General features: G+C 38.3%; 1 protein-coding gene across 5 annotated transcripts in view; it reads right to left on the reverse strand.

Moving 5' to 3' along the window:
- USP22 (ubiquitin specific peptidase 22) overlaps nt 1-22,677 on the reverse strand; it is a 195,256-nt gene that overhangs the window by 64,500 nt on the left and 108,079 nt on the right. For 3 of the 5 annotated variants that reach the window (XM_073361871.2, XM_073361868.2, XM_073361870.2), the window contains 3 exons: nt 14,419-14,532; nt 13,842-13,886; nt 8,845-8,946 (listed from right to left, as the gene is read on the reverse strand). In XM_073361871.2, the coding sequence (XP_073217972.1) occupies nt 8,845-8,946; nt 13,842-13,886; nt 14,419-14,532 (261 nt within the window). Of the gene's footprint in view, nt 1-8,844; nt 8,947-13,841; nt 13,887-14,418; nt 14,533-16,793; nt 17,030-22,677 lie in introns of those variants that run through there. The other 2 variants (XM_073361869.2, XM_073361872.2) reach the window with 2 other exon arrangements.

Raw genomic sequence — 22,677 nt, forward strand, 5'->3', positions numbered from 1 at the left:
AAGACACATGTAAGCAGCCCCAGTGGTATTGGGGAAGCCTGAGCGCGTGATGCAGCAGGAACTTATGCATCTACTCACATCCCCATTTATTCTTTCAGGTAAGACTGTTGTGCAATTTCAATACTTTATCTTCCACAATCAGGTGAGAAAAACATAAGGGAACCTCAGCCAATTCCATCTACAATCCCTGTGTTCACTACTTCACCTGCTGTATGAAGACTTCTGAAGTAAGGAACAGATGCATCTTCCTCAACTGCTATCACTTATTTAACTAATTCAAAATAGCCTTCTAATTGCACCCATGCACACTAGTTATTACTTCCATTTTCTCCCCTGGAAAGTGTTGAACTGTGAAATTAAGTTTATAGAAGATTTTGCTTTAAATACATCCACTTCCACCTCACGAATACATTCCTGTGCTTCAAATTTTTGCTGTGTAGTTATTTCTTTTCTTCAACCCACCACTGTCTTGAAAGATTGGTTCTCAAATGCAAGGTGCTATTTTTCAAAGCCAAGGAACAGTAAGAAATCCATTGCCAAGAATTTTGTTATGTTATGGGTTTATGGTGAAATACAAATATTGTTATTTAGAAAAAGTCATGTTCTACTTTCACAGAGTTTTATTTTATAAACTGACATGTTAAAACAACATCAACGGATTGTTTAAAGTTTGGGCATTATAGCAATGGAAGTGATTCACGATGAAAATTAATTCATATTTTCTACTAAATGGGAACGAATGAGAATACAAAATAGAAATAAGCACCCAGTTTGCAAAACAAAATTAGTTCTTTTAAAAAAAGGACACTGTCAAATAAGTAATTTGCCATAACCTGGAAAATATTATTTCTTTCCCTACCTGCATTTCTAATAGCGTGCAAGGCCACTTTTTCTATTTCTTTATTTGTACACCAATTTTGCCATCTCAAGAAACACACACAACTCTAGAGAATCACAGAATCGTAGGACTGGAAGGGACCTCAAGAGGTCATCTAGTCCAGTCCCCTGCACGCATGGCAAGATTAAGTATTATAGACCATCCCTGACAGGTGTTTGTCTAATCTGCTCTTAAAAATCTCCAATGATGAAGATTCCACAACCTCCCGAGGCAATTTATTCCAGTGCTCAACTACCCCGTTAGGAAGTTTTTCCTAATGTCCAACCTAAACTGCCCTTGCTTCAAATTCAGACCTATAAGCCCAGCGAAGGTTACTGTAATCAGAAGAGGAAAACAAACACCGGTCCCTTATAGAAGTCAAGGCGTTGCGCTCATATTAGCGTGTCCAGCAAAAGCTCATGAGGTACGAAACTCTCCATTTTAATAAGCGGTGAGATCAAATATGAAGAGAAGTGCAAGTCTTGGTTTCTGCTACGAAATTCTGGATTCCCTTAAAATGCAGGAGCAAATAAATGCTCATTTGCCTTAAAAAGTGATGATGCAAAGGTGTTATCAACTGCTAGATGCAACTTCCCTGTAACAAAGTAGCACTAATAAGCTATGTCAAGAAAAGATAACCGAGTTAAACAAACTAAATATCAGCTGTTTCATTTGGGAAAAATGCTTATCTCAAAAGATTAACATCTAATTTAAAAAGATTAAAATTATTTTTTTCTTCAGCTCAATTTATAACCGTAGATGGTACTGCAGTGATTTACAAACATTCTTTATGAAAATTCAACGCAATATTTCTGATAGTCTGTAAAGGACTCATTATAGTACGGGGGCTGGCTATTCCCCTTTCCCCAGACAGTACATCATGCTTTTCTACCATTACTATTAGTTTAAGATGGGTGTGTGTGTCTCTTTCTATCTCTGCCCCCACTATGCTCGGTATACTTACAGCTGAAGAAATGGCTCACAATTCTATTTGCTTAAAAACTGTTTGTTTACATGGATCTCCCACTGGAGATTAGTAGCCTACTTAATATTTTATTTGAATGATTAAAAAATGTCCCACCAAACACTATGTCCAGATGTGAGAATAGAGTTTGCAGTAAGACACGCTTCTCTAACTTCTGAAGTTTAATTTGATCGTAAACTACCATGATGGATGTCCTAATGAATTAATCTGTTTCCAAAGTTCAAATAAAAGCCTGAATTCTATAAAAGTCTTCTCCTTCACCCCTTGGGGATAAAGTTGGACTACTGTCGTTTCTCATGCTATAAATCAAATGAAGAGACAGCATTCAACATTTACCAGACACAGCAATCCTCTTCACTGAAAATAAACATTTCTCATTTCAGCAGTGAAACCATACCTTTCCTTTTGTCTCGTTGTTGGAAATCTTTTCCAACAAAAATCTCAATCACGTGGTGAAAAGAATGCTATCTTGTAGAGCTGAGTTTATGTAAAGTGCACAAAAATACTAGGCACAAGTTTTGAGACATTATGATTCCCTAGTTTTTGTTTTTTGGCACTTTCACATCACTTTTGTGCCCACATTCTATGTACAACAAATAGAACTAAAAATAATCCTGGTGATACCTCCGAATTTAATTTCTTATCATATCTTTTTTTCACTCTAAACTGAACAAGGTGCATATTTACATCAGAGCTAAGTGGTATTTTGTTTGCTCTGTGCCCATTTTGTATACTGCAAAATAAGGTGAATTCTGAGGCTGACAGGGTTAACATCTAGCAGAGATTAACATAAATGCACATGAAAATATATGCTTCTCTGTAACAATATTGTCAGTTACTGTCAGATTCATTCACATGACTATAATGATCATGAAGGGAAAGTTCTCCCATAACTTTGATTTATCTGTTATTGAAACCTGTAAATAGAAATCTATAAACCGCACTGCGAACCTGTGAGATTACATCAGACACCTGAACAGTTTCTGGAGGGTCGTCAGATTTAGCAACCAAGGTGAAGTGCATTCAAATGACCAAAGAAATACAGGGATTCTGTTTAACAGGAAATCTGTGAGTTCTTCTTTTACAAACTGTTAACAAGAAAAAATGTTTCTAGAAGCAACAAAATCTTTTTGAACTTCTAAAGCAGCTACTTTGGTTCTTCCTTCACTGATGGCTGCTCAACTGGGTTTACTGCTGTAGTTTACCTTCAGAAAGCCTGTCTAGACATCGTACATGTGCCTTTTTGAGTAAATAAAAACAAACATTTTTTGTTTATTTTAAACAACAGGCTTTTTTCCTTCATACGGCAATACTCAAAAAGTTGATGGGAGGACGTAAATATTCGGGGAAAGAGAATATTGCAGCGAGTGAAACCTGCCTCCCGCCCCAAAACATAAAAATTCATTTTCTGCCTTTACACCTTTCCCTGAGGGAAAAGGAATGTTTATTGTATAAAACATTTATCACTGTATTTGGTGCTGTATCGCAGGATATTTTAGGATTGGTTAATTAACGTAGGGAATAATTAACAATTTTCCAGATGGATGGTGGATGTAGTTACAAGGTAAGATGAGTGGATAGTATTTATGCAGGAGGCATGTATTTGGGTAGCACTTAAGAGGACATTATGCACCCCATTTTGACTGATTCAAAATGTTGTTTAATCCGACAAAGCAGAGGAAAAAAAAAGTTAAAAGTTAGAGAACTGAAATCCATTTTAAATGCATATCATAGGTGGCCACATTTCAAATATGTGCCCACTAACGTGTCCAACTCACAATTAAAATTTAAACCAGTGTTAAAAGTTCTGTACTGTGTCAGAGTGTTTTCGCTCCCCTTTTCCATCTGTGCTAGTTTAAGAAGTCTTAGACGAAAAAGCAAGTACACCAAAAAGATAGCACATTCACAAAATACTTTAAAGTATTAATGCAGTCCACAACATCTTCAAGTCTTTTCTAGTTAGGCCCTTGTGCATGGCTACTCATGCATAGTTTATGTAACATTGAAAGATAAAGCAATGCTTCTGGTAGCTTGTCTAGAGAACCAGATATAATTTCCAGGCCACTGTTCATCTCCCTTAGCCACCTTTACACTGAAGCACTGCTGCAATATTTATTCCACTCATGCCTCTCTTTCTCACGTCATCCTGCTTGGTGTCACACAGCTGCAAAAACCACCTGCCACTGCGATGTAGCTATTGTTTTTGTCACCTCCCCCACACCCCATCATTCTTTCTGAAAAGGATTTGCTCATTCTGCTCTAAAGGCTCCCCCCTCTGCCTTTTTGCAACACTGAAAATGGGAATCCCAGGTGGCTCTAGCTAGCTAATTATCCATGTGCTTTTAGAGTCTAATTCTTTCTACTGGTAATGTAGCAGAGTCTTCAGCCACAAAGTCATTTCATATGCTAATTAGAGACAGGCTAGCTAATACCTCAGTCTGCTCAGGAGTACTAATCTTTTGTAGGGACTAATGATATGAGAAGAAGATGAGCTATGAAAATGGCCCCCAAAAGATGCTACATCTCCTTCCCACCCAGCCCACCCCCATAATAAAAACCTCTCTTGTACATCTGAATGTAGTAGTTTGATAGGTTAGCTGAGTGTAGTGCCTCCATAGAGCAACAGGAGACTGACTTAAAAATTGAGTTTTCCCTTGTATGTCTGGAAAAAAAAAAATCCAGTAGGGTGGCATTATCTAAATTTTATCATACACAAATTGTCCTTAAGGATTTTTGGGTGTAATTAGCACGTCAGAAATTTATCAAACCAAACCAGTAAGTCTTGAATCTGAAACCAAGATGTTATTTAATTCTGCAAAGACTAAATAATGACTATCAGCATTTCAAGTTTGCAAACTCACCCCATGTATTATATGCCTACTGAACTGCCTGTCTAATCTAGATTAGATCCTTAGGGCAGGGACCATGTGTCATTATTTGCATCAGCACTGAGCTCACTGTTGGCTCTTAAGCAATTTCTCCCAAAGTCACTTCACAGATAGGCAAATGTAACTGTGAGGCTGATTCTTCGGTGAACATCCAGAAAGCAAGAACCAGTAAAAGTTTAGGATTCTCCAGCCTGCACCACTGCTAGAACTATTTTAATCTGCACAATGGCACAAAAGTGATTCAGCAAAAAATTTACTGTGTGTATATTCATGGTTAGGACGCAAGTATCTGGTGAGAGAGATACAGATATCCAGTTTGAAGAAAAATCAGAGAGACTGTAGGGCCAGTGAGATCCAACAACTCTTGGAGATCAGTCTTTTCATGATGTATATAAGAGGTTCTTTACCCACTACTGGTCAAAATTTTAAAGTTACTACGTACAAGGAAATATAATTTTATTTTGACTGAAATAAAAGGTAGACGGGAGCATTCCCACTGGTGAATTATTAGTTCTTAGTGATAAAAACCTCATCTTATGGCAGTTCATTCTACATAGTTAATTTATGGTGCCAGTGCAAGACTGAGGATACTGCTGTTGTGCTGTTCATCCAGTTCAGAAAAGCTAGTCCACAGAGCCAGCTAGCTACTAAAGAAGCCACAAAAGGTCATTTCTCAGCACTACAAGACGAGAGAAGGAAAATAACTTGCAGTGCAAAGCAGACTTTGCCAGGGAGTTAAAAATCCACACGACTCTGGAGTGATGTGTTTTAAAGACTAATGGTGTAAAACCTAATGGGAAACCACACAGATGGTTATTTTATACCTCTGAACCAGCTTCCAGTACATTACAATCCATATTAGTGAAGTTCTCACTATGGCAAACCCTCCTTTTCAAAATTCCCCCATGATAACCCACAAACGTACATATTTTTCCAAGCTACTCCAAGTCTGTATTGTCTTGGATTCCAGGAATACCATGCCATCCTCATTAGTTACAGTACAAGTATACATCACTTAAAGCTATACAGAACCAGTATGAGAGGCTCAATAACCATTTCAACATGTCATACCTGAGAAGTTAAAAAAATCCAAAATGCAATTCCCATAATCCATCTGGGCATACACCAGGAGGAAGGGAGAGGGGAAGAAAGCAAGCATCTGCCTTTTTTCTTTTAAATCAGCTTTACAAAAAGGTAAAAGACATTAAGTTAGTCTAAACTGGATTCTCCATGTTACCAGAATCAATCAATAGGCTTGCGACACATACAGCTGGTTATCAGCATAAGTTTCATTATCAGAGCCAATACAATCAGACATCTATGCATGTTCTCTGGCTCATTTATCTACCTCAGAAGAGGAAACAGAGGTCTATTATGGATCAATAAAGACCTGATGTCTGAAGAAATGAGCATCAGAAGAGAGAAATGGGCACGTCCAGGTAGCTGCAGCATTTCGGTCTGCACACAGGTACAGATTTAGCAATAAGCCGGGGATACAGAGAAAAAGCTTAAGGACAATGACCATTTTATTCCGTTAAACCCCTAATGTATTTTGGTGAAAGAAATCAAGTCGTTTGCTTTTAACTGTAGCCCAAAACTGCATTAAGTCTCTTGGGTGCTTTGATTTTTTTCTCTTTTTAAATCTTGGCATACGGACAGCTCCAGGGCTCAGTAGGAGAAATTATTAAAAGCATGCCTGCAGAAGTAAAGACATCAGTCATTGCCCTTATCCCCTGTGTTTCATGAGCACTTTCCCCCCATGCTGTGTGTAAAAGATTTCATGCAGTCAGAACCATCCCTTTTAACAGACTAAAAATTAGAAGTCTTTTAAGAATCAGCATCTCATTCCATCAAAATGGAAAGAGAAACATCCAAAAATGTTTCATCGTTCAGAAAGGTCAGATGCACCTTAACAGTTTATCAAATCCACTTCCATTTGTCCTGTAGAATTCATTTAGCCAAGTAATTAGTAATATAGTTCTTATACAATATATTACAGTTTCATAAAAAATCAATTCCCAAAATGAATAAGCATTAGAGAGAACAAACCAGCTAAGTTTAGAATGCTTTCCTACGCTGCTTGAAGTGTTCAAGGTCCAGGTGTGTTTCAACCCTTTTTTCTGCTCTACTGTTGCAAAAATAGATGTCCATTCCTTGACATTACCGTTCTATCCCCAGATCTTGACTTCTTTTCTTGAAGTCACATTATTGCTTCTCAATCCAGAGTTTCAGGTACTTTATACATGTATTGCATTATTTATGCACTACTGTATTAGAAATATGTATATAAAACTATTATTTTATTCATCATTACCCCCAAAGAATTTTGGAGGGTGAAAAGGTATGAACATTAGATGATGCACTTTATGACAACACAGTGCTTACAGTAGTTTTGAAAAATGAGGCAAAATTTAAGGACTTCACAAACTGCTTCCTGCTTCTAGTGACTACAGCACAGATTTTTAAAGGAATCTAGTCATTGCTCCGCTGAGCATTACAACACTTAACTGACTCAGTCTCATTTCCAAAAGTGACAGGCACTTAAGAGTCTAAGTCAGATTGAAAGAAATGGAACTTAAGCTCCTAAGTCACTTTTGAAAATGAGACTTGGGCTTTGCAATGCTGAACAGAGCAATGCCTAAATACCTGTAAAAATCTGGGCCTACGGTTATCATCCTAACCTCAGAAATCTTCATACTTCAAACATTCAACTGAATGTTAGCATGCATTACACTGTAAAGAAAACACAGCCACAGGATTATTACTGACCAGTTTAGTCAACATTAGAGCTGGTCAGGAAGTTTTGATGAAAAATAGTATCTACATTTTGTGAGAACTTATGCATGTTTTCTCCTCTCTTCCCCAGCTGTTTCCCAGTCATCTCTCATTACGCCTGCATTTCAGATAGCTCTTGGCTCCAAAGTGAGTATACTAATTTTGTGCGCTACAATATTTGATTTGTACATAATGATCCATTCTCGCCTTGGAATCTGTGAATATAGGAACTGAAATCTAAAACAAACAAGCTGGAGAACAGACTATGTGATTTGGGTTCAAAATAGGAATCTGAAAGACCCCTTCTGGAGTTTTCAACATACAATTATACAAATGTAAGGCCCGAAGGGACCTCGAGAGATCATCTAGGCCATCCCCTTGTGCTGAGGTAGGACCAAGTATACCTAGACCATCCCTGACAGGTATTTGTCTGGCCAGTTCTTAAACCTCCAATGATGGGGATTCCACAACCTCCCTTGGTAACCTACTCCTTAAAGTTAGGAAAAGCTTTATAATATTAACATAACCCTCTCCCGCTGCTGACTAAGCCAATTACTTCTTGTCCTACCTTCAGTGGACATGGAGAACAATTGTTTATGATCCTCTTTATAACACTACAGGAGACTATATTAAAGATGTATTAGGTCTGCCTTCAATCTTCTTTTCTCAAGACTAAACATATCCAGTTTTTTTTTTTAAACCTTCCTTCATAGTCAGAGTTTCTAAACCTTTTATCATTTTTGTTCCTCTCCTCTGGATCCTCTAAAGTAGAAGGAAAAAGTCAAAGTTCCCATCTGGTAAAAAGACTGAAACTCCTATTTGGTAAATAAAAAAAGCTCTCAAGTGAAAGGATGATGTAATTTGGACTATGTTTGAACAAGAGAAATCCACTGGTGCAACTGCCTTGGTGGTAGCACTAATGGGAGCTCTCGTGTAGATTAGTTCTCGTAGCTCCCATTGTTTTTACCATGTCAATTAAAACTTCAGCTGAACTGGTGGTACCATCAGTGGGGATTTTTTCCCCATAGAATTTCCTAGTATACACAGGGCTTAAGAGTCTCCTACTTTGAAGGTCTCCTTTGGAAATTACTATCTTCAGTATCTGAAATGACACAGCACACATCCTTCTATAGAGAAGAGAGGATGGAATTCAGTACACAGTGGTCATTCAGATGACATGACACATTTAAAAAGAAAAACAATTGTAAGAGACAACCCAAGCACATGCATTAAAACCTTGAAAGGCAAGAAAAACATCACAGCGCTTTGAAAGAGCCGTTGGTGAAGTAATCATCTGAAAAACTGTTTCCTTGACTTACCTATGGTACAATTTGTGGTTATTTTTCTCCGCTTGGGGTTGTGTCGTAGCAATTCTAACTCTCGTTTGGTTGGCTCCCATGTTGAATACTTCTCTCCAATGCCTGAGCAGATGAAAAGAAAGTTTCAGGGTGCTGTTAGCTAGAACAGCTGAAAGGATACTTTCAAGAAAAGGTTGTGATGCACTGTCCATTAGGTTGGATTCAGTATACAAAAAACGACAATAGCCAGCTTGCTTTTTATTACTGTTCAGAAAGGCAGCAATTGACCTTGACAATATGTTCCCATAAACATGGGCTAAAAGTACACAAAAGCAGTTACTTGTATAGAATTCCTATCTATCTGTTTCCAAGTAACAGTCTTTCCACCAATGGATGAAAAAAACCTCCAATTAAAAAGGACCCAGCATGAAGGCCAATCCAGTATTATCTATTGTTTCAAGTGTCCATGATTTTCTTTGGGCTCAAAGGGGTCATATTGCCAGCACAACCGCATGTCTTGGGGCTAAGCAGAGATTGGCTGAGATACAGGGCAACTTAGACAATTGTCCCCATATCTCTTCAATGAAACGACAAATATGGTAAATAAGCCAAAATAGATCCAACGTACCGGACAGCTACAGCCTTACTCTTAATAGATGCAAAGCAGGTTTTAGAGGATTTGGAAAATACTTAATAGTGTATTCCCTCATCACGTATTAGGGGGTATGCTGCTATAACTCTCACGATGCCATTGTAGTATTGGGTAATAGCAAACAGAGACTCTAGTAGAATGAAGGTCGAATACCCTAACATTCCCCAGAAATATAGCTAAATGCAGTGGGGGTTTTTAATTTAACTCCCCACTACCCAGAGAAAAAAACGTTATTTTCTCAAGAGCTGTAGTTGAAATTTGTCATATTAAGTATTTTCTTAAAATAAAAGCCCCCAATGCTATGTTTCAAAAACATTTATTTTGTTTGGGGGACTGGAGGGTAGGGGGGAGTCAGGAGAGCCAGTAATCAACAGGACAGATTAGATGTGGGCACAAAGGTGTCTACAGTATAATATGAAATATGAAAACTACAGCAACAATAAAAGACCCAAGAGCTGACCAGCTAAAGGCTGCTGCAGCATTCTATGCAGCAAAGAGAAATTGCTATGCAAGGCTAGTTATAGTAAATCACAAAAGCATTTTGGCATATTAAAAAAAAAAAAAAAGACAGGCAATCTATTCTAAAATTGAGGATTAAAGTCAATTAGAGTTCATCTTATTCTGTGCAGAATGCATATCGATGAAACAGTACTGTGCTAGAGAAAATAAATTATAAATCATACACATGAAAAGAAGATGAGTAGAAAATATAGCTGGAGGCTTACATATTCTGCATGGTACATGTTTCATTTTTAATAGCTCTTTGATCTTCATTTTCAGAAATAGCTCTGCCTGTCAGAAGTTACCCATCCAAAATGTTTGAGTCATAGTTACTCTTGACCCTCAAGGTTCCTGCATATGACTGAGGTCGCATTCTTGGATTCATGAAGACAACAAACTTCAAATCTACGTAGATTCATATATCTCTTTACTTTATTTGACTCAACAATTTTTAATGAAAGAGCACAAGAACTAAAACACCCCTTCCCTTTTCCCAAGGTTAAGCATTAACGAAAAATACAAGGAAAATAAAAAGGGAAACTAATTACCATGTAACAGATTGAGGAGATTAAACAGCTGCAATGCTTTGAATACACTATACAGTATGCACAGGCAAATGCTGAATGAAGCAGCATTACAGAGACACACATATGGACAGTCCACATATGACAGAACATTGGCTTGCAACAAGCTTTTCAATAGACAGCTTCAGCAAATCTTTTCAGATTAACAATATTTCTGTATTAATTTATAACATGGTTTTGCAAGCAAACTGTCAGAATTTTATATTATTTCCAACATTTTAGTACTACCAGCTATTGGACTGGCCAGTTGCAAGCCTGGTAAGTCTAAAATTCAGTTATGCTACAATTTAAAAATGACCAATTTAGTATACATTGTCAATAGGTATTGTACAGGACTTTGGTTAATTATTTAATGGGACTGTTCAAACAATAAACACATCCAGTATGTTCAAATATTGGTTTACTGGATAAGAGTGAAAATATTAACACTAAAGCCCCAATCCTGCACTCAAAGGTGGTTTAACTTTATGTGTGTGAATAGTCCCACACAAGTCAATGGAACTATTTATATGCATTAAGTTAAGCATGTTGCCTGAGTGTTTGTAGGTTTGGGATCCAAGTGCTTAACAGCAAATCTGAGTCCTCAAGTAATTTTAAAGAAGTCAAGGTAAATAAAAGATCTGACAGCTTTGCAGGATTCTGGGTGAAGCAATTAAGTCTTGTTTAAGTAGTAATTAAAAAAAAACAAAACAACACACACACACAAAGTTAAATGCCAGGACAAACATCAAGAGCAAAACAGGTGTGACATCTCTTTTACAGGAAACCTCTCATTAGAAAGGTCACAAGTTTTGTTCAGCAATAGAGTTTAAAGCAGAGATAGGGAGCTGAAGGAAGCAGATTCAAAGGCTTCCTGTTCCCTTTACACTTATTCTTTTTATAAAATGTAAGGAGAAAATCGAGTGTGCCCCCCAAAACATATGGAAAAATTGATCCCACTCTTTGGCAGTGGTTCACATTGTCCCAGGAATGGCGGGGCGGGGGTATGAAAATACACAAGAGTGCACTAAAATCTGCAACATGAACAATCTTAAATAGACTGAAAATCTCAAGGCATGTACAAATTCCCACTTATGGTTAAGGGAAAGCAGTGTTACTACCGGAGAGAAAACTCACTGTTTTCAAAATGGTGTTGTAAAATAGGTATTAACAATTGCAGCTTGGCATATGAGATCTCCATTCAGAAATCGTTTTAAAGTTTATTTAGGTATTTTAATGAGTGGCCATATATCCAGGTATTTAGAGTTTTCAGAGGCTTTATTGGGTTCTAGTTTTTAAAATAAAATAAAAAAAAACAACAACAAAACTTATTTTGCAGGCACTCATTAATATAGATTAATGATTTTGGTATTCTGAAGTAAATCCAGATTTTGAACATTAGTTAGGAATTGAGACACACAGAATACCCAAATACATTTTCTTCTCCTCACCATTAAATATGCAAACATTCAATACTTGAGAAATATGGGAGAATTACAACATTAACACTGTTTTGTTGCTTATAGTTGCATCTAAGAATTGAGGATTTAATCTTGAACTATGGCTGGACTTGTGGGTCTGGCTACCCAGAACATCCTGTCTTCAACTTGTTCTGATATTATTCCAGCGTTTCCAACTCTAAACATTTTAATCACAAGTCTTGTGATATTCAGGGTTTTTCTTAAAGTCTCTTTTCCTGGAGTCATGTTATTACATTAGAATCTCAGCTGTCTTTAAAAAAAAGTTTCTAGCTCTCATGATTGTGGAGAAAAGACTGAAAATGTGAATGCTAAAAGCACAAAAACCAGAAAGCAAATACTAAACCTGAATTTACTATTCTTAAACTTCTGCATTTTTAAGCCCATCTCATCATTTGAAGTGTGCAGTGGAGGATGGAGACATTCAAACAGTTTCTGAGCAGTACTGTTAACTCTAGCATCCTATTTGGAGATTATTTATAACTCTGCTGTCTTTTAAATGACATGAACCACTGTACAGTGCAGGTTCTTGTGGCTGAGGAGAAGACAATTCTCTGCTGTCCCTCCAGTATGCACATGTCTCTTCAACATTCCTCAATAAAATGTCTGATAAGTAAATTGCAGCACAAAGGAAAGTTACAAAATGAAACATTTTAAATGGAGAATCCTATGCCACAGCTTTAAAGAAAATATCTATACTGCATATTCCTGTACTTTAAATTCAGGAACAGAAGTAGCTACATTTTCTATCTTAACAGTTTATTACTGTTTTGGACTCCTGCATCTGAAAATGTGGTACATAACTCTTTCGGAACTATTCTAAAAATGCTAACATCTGTTGGAAGGCACACTGGTGTGTCTTGATTCAGAAAGTACAGAGGTACTGTTCCTGGGGACAGTGAAATTAAGAAAATGCTCTTTGAATTTACTCATTAAAATGAAGGAGAGAAAAAGTCCATAAAATTCCTATTGTGTCCTGAGCAACTGTTTTGCTCTCGTAATTGATTAACTCTTGGGCTCAAGACAGCAAATTATAAACAGATTTGAGGAGTTATTAAAGATAGAGGAGCACAGACCAAATGCAAGGTTTAAAAATACTTTCCCAGATAATTGCAACAAAATACTTTGCAGGAAAGCATTTCATGCCATGATTGTCTTGTTCTAAGATCCTCTACTACCTTCCCTTCCTCTGACTGAACTGCTTCAAAATATACTAGTATGGGGCAAAAAGGAGAATTTGGGGTTTTTTTAGCAGTAAGTCAATATGCAGCTATTGTTTCATGATACACCAAGAATGTTCCAGTTAAGGTCTGCTTAATATACGTACAGCTGCTACTCTTAAAAGATGTCTTAAGTTCAGGGTGGGAATAGTTTATTTGCATATCAGCCCCTGGCTAGGTCTATCACACTGGAAAGGAATGTCAGATTCATTAAGATCAGTGTATAATTGGGTATAAACGGTCTGCCTTCAAATATAGACTTCTCCACTTTGAGAAAAAACATTTCTAGGAACCACTGAAAATGGAAGATGTTAAGCTTCCATGAGAGATCCTTTAAAGACTACTGAGATTGGTTAAGAGAATCTCTACGTCCTCTCCCCTCCAAAAAAGGAAAATATTTGCTTTGGAGTAGCTCAATCAAGGAAAGGATATGCGAAATTAAGTACATTGTTATTACTGGACCCCTGGAACATAACCAAAATAAGAGGAAAACAATCTGCATTATAAAACTGGCATTCTTAACCATGATTCATGTCTAACATGGCAGGATAATCAGCAAAGGGACGCTTGTTAGTGAAGTGCGTCGCTAGCCCACGCCTCTTACCTGTCATTGTACACTGGTAGTGAGAAACCACTGTTGGGGTGAAGGCTAAAAAAGAAAAAATTAGGGAAAGCAAACTGAATAACAAAACAAATGTGTGTACATATATTTGTGTGTAAATATCTTTACACATATACTGTGTGTGTACAATCAGAAGATGGGTGTGTATGTAAACTGGCACATTCTATAAAAAAATCACAGACAAAGGTGGCATTTCATGTGAGGGGAACAGATTTCTTGCCTGAGATACCTAAGATAGTCTAAGAGGTAGGTTGTTACATTTTCTACCTGATATAGATCTCACTCTGATGACATTAGGTAAGTTGTCCATGATCATGATAGAGGATTTTATATTATGTTGCAATTAAAAAAATAAAATTTTGTTATAATTTAGTGTGGTGCACATATTAAACTAACCGTCTAGCTCCTGGACAGCAATATCTATAAATCTGTCTCTCCCACAATCTGCACTACTGTCCCTAAAGATCTCTCTCTTCCCCTTACTGGTTTTTGCCATTGACAAATGGGAGGGACAGGTATGATTAAAAACAAATAAGAAATTCAGGCATGAAAACCAAACCTTGTAATTTCCAAGCCTTCCGTTGTTCCTCTTTGGCAATTTGTTCCATGTCTTTGTCGTATATGTAATCTTGACACATAAAGCAGTATATACCCCCATACAAAAGGTCTATGGCTGCAAAACAGAAAGAAAAAAAAAAAAAAAAAAAGAGAGAGAAAGAGTGAGAGTTCAAATCTAGAATAAAGGCTTCCAGGTTTGGCATTCTATCTTCCATGTACCAATGTCCTTCACAAAAATGTCTGTACACATAGAAATTGGAAAACCTGTTGGGGATTTTTCAGTTACAGTACAAGCTATCTAACTGTTAAAGCCAGAGGAAGAAGCCACCAATGATAAAAAGTGTTAGCTGGCTCAAGTTTGCCTTGTATTCTGCAATACATAAGTACAATGCAAGATTCAAGTAACCAAAAGCCATAATTAAAGCAACTGATTACTAGGCATGCAGAGTTAGTTTTATACCACAATCTGAAGAGTTGATATGCTGGGGTGAATTTACTTTTTCTTATTTCTAAAACAGAAAACGCAGGTGTTTTTGTTCAAATTCATTAAATAACTTCAAAGTGTATATTAAAACCTGAATGAAAATTCAAACAGATCAGGCACTAAACATTCAAATATATTAAAAATTTCAAGTACATTTGTTCAGGCCAATGATCTTCTGCAAAGCTGTTTACTGCAAACGTTAGTTTTTCCAAATTAAAATTGAGAGAAAAAGCTAATTATGACCAATGTTACAAAAGTCCTCTTTCTTTCAGGTCAAATAGTGACAGGACACTAAATAACTGAAAGAGCTGTAATAAAAGGAAGTGTCAGGTGACCAGGCAAAAAACATTTTATTAATACACTGGATGAGATAGAAATAAATTTAATAATTTTAATCATAGCAAGCTGTTGATTCTCAGTCATTCAAAACAGATCAAACCATAGTGTACTTAGGGAAGTGACAAAATTCAAATGGGTGCTGCCAAATGATGAATTTGCTAGCTCTGAACAGCAACAGAGCATGACTTGCATCCTTAGGACAACTGAGAAGAACACCACTGTTTCCCCTAAGATGCTGGTTCCTCCATTTTTCTGATTTTGAATTTCCTTTATTCCCAGCTTAAGGTGACAAAATTAAAATTATTTTTCTACAATGGAAACCATTATCAAATTAAGAGGATTAATAGGAATAGTTTTGACTGATTCTGTAGCAGATTTTAAAAACAAAATGCAACTGGGGTTGTCCTGCTCACTGCCCCCAGACAAAGCGGGGATCTCCTTCTGGGGTTCCCCCATGCCCAGTGCTCCAGGGTTCATACAGTTAGTTCCCTGCCCTGCCCCAGCCAGTCCAGTCTGGGAGACAAACTGGGTGGAGTCAGCCTCTTGTAGCCAAGAGGCTCCATTAGCTCACCTAGAACTTAAAGTAGCATCATTACCAGAACTTTTGGAACTTCCTGACCAATTCTCCATCCTCCTCACCCCCGCTTTTTTTTAATTCTAGACATGTTTTCTTCCTTGATGATTGCAGGACATTTTCTTCAAACCACCTCAACCCTTTCCTCAGTGTCTCTCTGCTGCAACTTCACTCTTTATGCTCGTCATATTCCTCTTTAACCTTCCCTTCCTCCCCTCCCCATATTAGTCTTCCTTTTTTCACTCCTAAGCTTTATTAATTCATCCTGACCCCTGATCACACTATAACTCACTATATATACTTTTAAAAAGGGAAACTTAAAAAAAAGGAATTGACATGGTGTTTACCAGCCATCACTCTGCTTATATGCTACATCTTTTCCCCACATTTGTCTATCTTTTCTGTTAACATTGTAAACAATTTGGGGAAGGGACTGTTATGTTGTGTATGTGCCTAGTACAATGGACTCCTGATCCTGATTTGGGGCATTTAAACACTATCAGAAAACAAATGAATAACAACAACTTTATCAGAATATCATTAAAGTGGCTGAGAGTCTAACCTGAGGTCTAACCCAGGAACGAGACAGTAAGAAATGTTAGAAGGTCATAATTAAACTGGAGAAGTAGTGGTATGAATTGTACAATATCAGTTTACACTAGGGTTGTACTTTACCAGTGTTATCTATTGTTCATTTTCTTCAGCAACAAACAAACAATTTTGAACAATGTATGCTATTAGCCATCCTCTTTCAATTAGCAATGAAGATGATTTACTTTAAACCTACAGTATTGGTTCTGATGCCAAAATCAGGTAAAGTTTTACAATTATTCAGGGCACAATAACGCTACAGGACCCTTCAGATCTATTAAGCACCCTATAAACACTAGCTACAGGAAAAGCTTTGTTATCTGACATGTTGGAGGAATGAGGGGTGCTGGTTAGTCAAAAATTCCGGTTAATTAAGAGTTATACTTACCAATGCAGGGACGGAGTTTGGGTGCGGGAGGTAGCTCAGGGCTGGGGCACAGGAGATGCGGGGTGTGGGCTCTGGGAGGGAGTCTGGATGTGGGAAGGGGCTCAGGGCAGGAGACTGGGGTGCAGGAGGGGGCTCACGGTGCTGGATCTGGGCAACTCTCACCTCGGGCGGCTCCTTGCAAGTGGCAACATGTCCCTACTGCTCCTAGGTGGAGGCGCAGCCAGGCAGCTCTGTGCACTGCCTCTGACCACAGGTGCCACCCCCACAGCTCCCATTGGCCATGGTTCCAGGCCAATGGGAGCTGCAGAGCCAATGCTCGGGGAAGGCCAGGTTAGCGCCCATAGCCCCCTTAGCCATTCCTCCTCCTAGGAGTAGCAGGGACATGTTGCTGCTTCCAGGGAGCCATGTGGAGCCAAGTATGGAGCCTGCTGGTCCCACACCAACCAGACTTTTAATGGCCTGGTCAGCGGTGCTGACCGGAGCTGCCAGGGTCCCTTTTTGATTGGGCATTCTGGTGGAAAACCGGACATCTGGCAACCCTATCTGAAGATTTGTAATGGGAGATATCAGAAATGCCGGTTTCTAGAGCTTTATGGTTGGTAAAGTGCTGGATAACACAGCTTTTACTATATATTCAAACTATCATTAGAGCCAATAATCATGTAGTGCATAGAGAGTTTGTTTGCAGTTATATATTTGTCAACAATCTGATTCTACACAGCTGGGTGCCAAAGTACCAAAGCCAGTAGGGAATCCTGCAGGAGACATCCTTACAGAGGAGTCACTCCTCATTCAGAGCAGAGAGAAGAAAATCTATGGAATAAAAAAAACAGAGGACAACAAAACCACCAGGCTGGAAGAATTTCATAATTGTTTCAACGCTTGATTAAGAGCTCTTAAAGACAAGTCCTCCTTCAGCACCCCAATGTGCACAGTACAAAGTCTGCTGTATATACTCCAATACTTTATATAATTAACAAGATTATGGTAGATTTGGGGTAAATTATCTCAAGTACCAAGAAAACAGCTCAAACATACACACTTCATTACAACAGAATGGAAGGACAGGAAGTTATAATATTACTATTAAAAATAATGGACTTTATCTTCCATAAAAAGTTTTAATTGGCAAATAATTTAAGGTTAGAGCTAGAGGCTTTCAACATAAATTAATGAGTAAAAAGAGTCATAGCAAGTATCTGCCTACCCTATCCCTATGGAAGTAAAATAAGCTATTTCCATTGGAAGGAATACTTTATAGCTTCCACTGTTAAACCACGTGAGTTCTCTTGCTACACATTTCTTCAGCTGCCAGTGTACACATCAAAGGCATTGTGATATAAATGTCTCCATTACAGTTCCCAATGAGGTCAGACTACTTTTATATACATAACCAAAAACTAGAGATTAATGCTATTTTAACTGCAATGATTTCACATTCTTTGCAGCTGAAAAGTCTATTCCTTTAAAGCACACAACTCATTAATTAGCATTAGCTGAATTTATGTATGCACACCAAGAGCACAGTATTTTAGGGTTACTTTTTAGTACTTCTTTCAAGCATTTGTAAAAAGTGTGTATTAAAATTCTTTTTTTAAAATGAACAAAAAAATTGTTTTTTGTGGCATCAAATCATCATCAGGGGCCAGACTGGAAAAAATAAGTGGTTTTACTCTCAAAAGCTCTGCCCACCACCACAGCTCCACCCACAACTAAAGCACCTAGATAGAATGTTTTATTTCAGTCTGGAACCTAGCTGGTTGCATCAGTGCCTCAGGTTCCTTGCTAGGGTGCACTCTACTCTTTCTGGACAGGTTATCTGCTACTACTCTGGACAGGTTTCAGAGTAACAGCCGTGTTAGTCTGTATCCACAAAAAGAAAAGGAGGACTTGTGGCACCTTAGAGACTAACCAATTTATTTGAGCATAAGCTTTCGTGAGCTCCTTTTCTTTTTACTCTGGACAGCTTCTCCTCCTGATTATCTGTTACCTGGCTTCAGGTAATGCTCTGGTGCTTTCAAGCCACTTGCAGGCAGGCACCAAGCAATCCTGTCCTTCCTTTCCCAAACACTTTCCATTCCTCCAGTACCACCACTTCCTACTACTACTACTATTGCTACTGCAACCAGCCCTCCACTAGAGCAGAAAAAGAACGCCTGTAGCAGCTCCTAATACTGCAGCTTCCTCACAATAACCACCCACCCTTGTAAGTGGCTCTGGTGGTGATCTCTCTACTGGCAGATGCTAGTAAGAGCATGAAAGCAGTTGACCTGAGCAAGGACTTATGCACAGTCTCAGACAGCTGCAGCGTTGAAGTTTTGCCCAGTGGCCAGCTGGAACTGACAAGGGTGGGGAGACATCAGCAGGGTCAGAAAGGTGTTGGGATAACGTATGAGCACATCCCAACTGTTTCTGAACTCTGATCATTACAACAACAGGATCTGAAGCATCAAAAACATAAAACACTTTAAAACTTGTTTCTTCTTAGATATCAGATAATTTGTTCTTTGGTTGCCACTTAATTTTCAAATAAAACCAATACATATTTTGTTTTCAAAAATAAAGGAAACTTTATCGATTAGTGCTTTTTGTGTTTATATTGTATACAGTTTTTGTTCATCTTTTACTCCACTATATGTGAACATTTGAACTGGCCGCAGCCCTTCCAACAGACAGGGCAGAAAATATGTGGAGCTGATTGCATGGAAACAGAAAAGAGTAATATATTGTAAATCCTATAGAGGAATATGTTTTCCCCCCTCCATATGGTTATTTTATCAGATTTGGTGGATGTAATACCCAGACTATTCTCCCATGTGTCCCATAAACAGTTATTTTTGTAGAATACAACTAAAAAAAAAAACCAGTAAGTATGCAAAACAAAGCCTTTGATAGTGCTATTAGATGAGTCGCAAAAGGGATAGCTACACACTTTAATTCAGTTTTACTTGGAATAGTGCAGGCAAAGTGCTGAATTTTAACATATAGGAAAGGAGGAACTTTCCAACATAATATTTTTAATATCTTCCATACTAACATTTCCCCCCTTAGAACAAAAGGCACCACTTGATACTACTACATTTGACAAGATCCTCAACTTGATCTCCTAGTACACCTTTATGCACACAACTCATAATAGTTTAGAGAAGTGGTGCCCAAACTTTTCCTGTTGCACCCCCTCTTACCAGCAATGGAATCTGTCCCCAATCCCCCATTACTGTACAGCCAAGGCTTCCTCAGCAGAGGAGTTTGGGCTGACAGTGGAGCTGGGGGAAGAACTGAGGTTAGAAGAGAAGCTGGCCTGGGGGCAGAGAGGGAACGAGGGCAGAGCTGGGCTGGGGGCAGAGCCGGGCTTGGTGGTGCTCTCTCCCCACCCCCTGTAACATTCCTGTGTTCCCCCCAAGTTCTGGAGAGTTCTGAAGGAAAGCAGCTCAGAGGTCAGTAGGGTTGCCACTTTTGCTTGCACGTATTCCTGGAGGTTTCATCACATGACATAACCTTTAATTAAATATTAATCTTTAATTCCTGGAGACTCCAAGACAATCCTGGAGGATTGGCAACCCTAAGTATTAAATTTATGGTGATGCATGCTGCCTCCCCCATTTTCTTCTTTGGGCTAACAGAAGTGTTGCATTTAGGCATGAGTTTTTTGTTTTGCCAAATGCATCTGCTGATGTCCCCGTGACAACGCTTAAGCGGAGAAATAGAGAGACTGTGGGAGTTAGGTTGCAATATATAAAAAAGCAAAGGTGACCACTTCCGAGTCAGTGGATCTCATTCTGCTCAGTCTTTCCATGCATTCAGGTCACACGATACTTGACAGAAACTCAACAAGACTGGCTCTGTACAACTCAACATGGACTACTTCACAGAGAAGTGTGTTATCTTTTCACCAGGGGGCTGTGTAAATCTTTATCATTCCAGTTTTAGTATGTGTTCCTGCAAATCAACCGTGACCACTCAATTTTTGTTGCAAAGTATTATTTATATTCTTATTCTTATATATATTTATATTCTTATATTATTATTATATTCTTATATATATATTTATATATATTTATATTCTTATATATATATTTATATTTATATTATTTATATTCTTATTCTTATATATATATTATTATTCATAATATACACAGCAAGATAATATTCAGGTCTATGTCAGGGAACACCCTTGGAAAGTTATTTGTTTTTAAGCAGACAGTAAAATAATTGAACACATGAGAGAAAAAATGAATATTAAAAAAAGTGTGATTTGCAAACTAATTATGAATATTGGCATACTAGGTGAAAACATGTTACTCTGGCCTTTAATGAAGAGAGCTCAGTGAGGGATCAAGCACAACAGAGATAGAATTGAAAATTTACTGACATCTTTATTTACTGACACCACACCTCTGTCCCCAATTATATGCTTTTCTCCTCCCACTATGCTTTACCATGGCCTCAAAAATGTGTTTGATACATACTCAGTTTGGTAGCTACACATCTAAGAGAGTTTTTTGCTGAGTAACTCCATAATAATCAAACTTACCTTGCAAGCAAAAAATCCCCCACAAATAAACAAACAAAGAAACCTACCACCCTACACAGGCTTCAGTAGTGGTTTTCAACCCCAATTCACATGTGTTACAAATCTATAAAATATTTCACTTTTAAACCAGGAAAATTTTCATCATTTTTCCCTAAACTTTTTGAGTCACTGTAGGCATTGCCAAAATATATCATATATATTTTATTGCATCACAGACCTCACTCATTCTATGGATTAACTATATTCATTTTTCTTGGAAGCTGCAAATCCATTTGTATGGCATGTGCCTTTCAGACCCAAGAGGAACAAATATAGTTAAAGGAGCATTGAAACAAACCTACTCCTCCAATATCCCTGTTCAAAACACCATTATCTGCATTCTATTTCCCTCTGGTGTTTAAAATACTACATTAAAGGATAGGCATCACTAATATAGCATAAAAATATGGGGACATGCTTGTCTGATATAACCATGTAACTCTGCCTGCATGGAAAAGAAAGCTAACATTGTGAGCCTGATGTCCTTCTTAAATGTTTGGAAACTACCTAGCACAAAGCGGACACTAAAGTAAATAAATAATAAAAATTCCCCCTCAGAAAAATAATTTGAGCCCAAAACAATGCCTTAAAGAACTTATTTTCCTTTGCAAGTCATTGCATATATAACAGGTCCATCTTGCTAGAAGAAGTTACCAAAATTTTAATGTGGTCATGATCCATGGATCTCTCCTTTGCAAAATCTCCCCTTTATGAATTAAGTCAAGCAGCTATCAACTTTATATGTGTCTTCGTTAGTTCTAACTATGAAATACAAAAATGTAGCTCCCTCCACACCTAATGTAAGAACAAAAGCCATAATGTACTCTCCTGTTCATGTTTCTGTGGTCTGAGTTCCCTTATAACATTGATAAACTTGTGAGAGAACCAAAACACCACCACTAACACTAAATCAATGCCTTCTCATTCTATCGAGAGCCCTCAGTATTGTTACAGACAGGAAAGACAAAAAGGTTAATTATGGTTAATGCTGTGAGTCTTTCATGGAAGTCACGGATTCCGTGACTTTCTGTGACCTCTGTGACTTCTGCAGCTGCAGCGGCTGACCCCAGGGCTGCCTGAGGTGCTGGGGTAGCCCTGGGGCCAGCTGCACCGGCCGCTGCTCTGGTAGCCCGAGGCAACTGGTCGCAGGCGCTACACTGGAGCAGTGGCCCGGGAGCAGCAGTGGCATCCTAGGTCACCCCCGCCTGGAGGAACAGCAGCGGTGGTGGAGCCCCGGGCTGCCCCCCCGGCCCAGAGTGGTGGCGGCGGGACCACGGGCCGTCCCCACCCGGATCGTCACTGGCGAGGCCG

Source organism: Lepidochelys kempii, chromosome 10, assembly GCF_965140285.1.
Source record: "Lepidochelys kempii isolate rLepKem1 chromosome 10, rLepKem1.hap1, whole genome shotgun sequence".
In the NCBI taxonomy this organism is placed as follows: Eukaryota; Metazoa; Chordata; order Testudines; family Cheloniidae; genus Lepidochelys; species Lepidochelys kempii.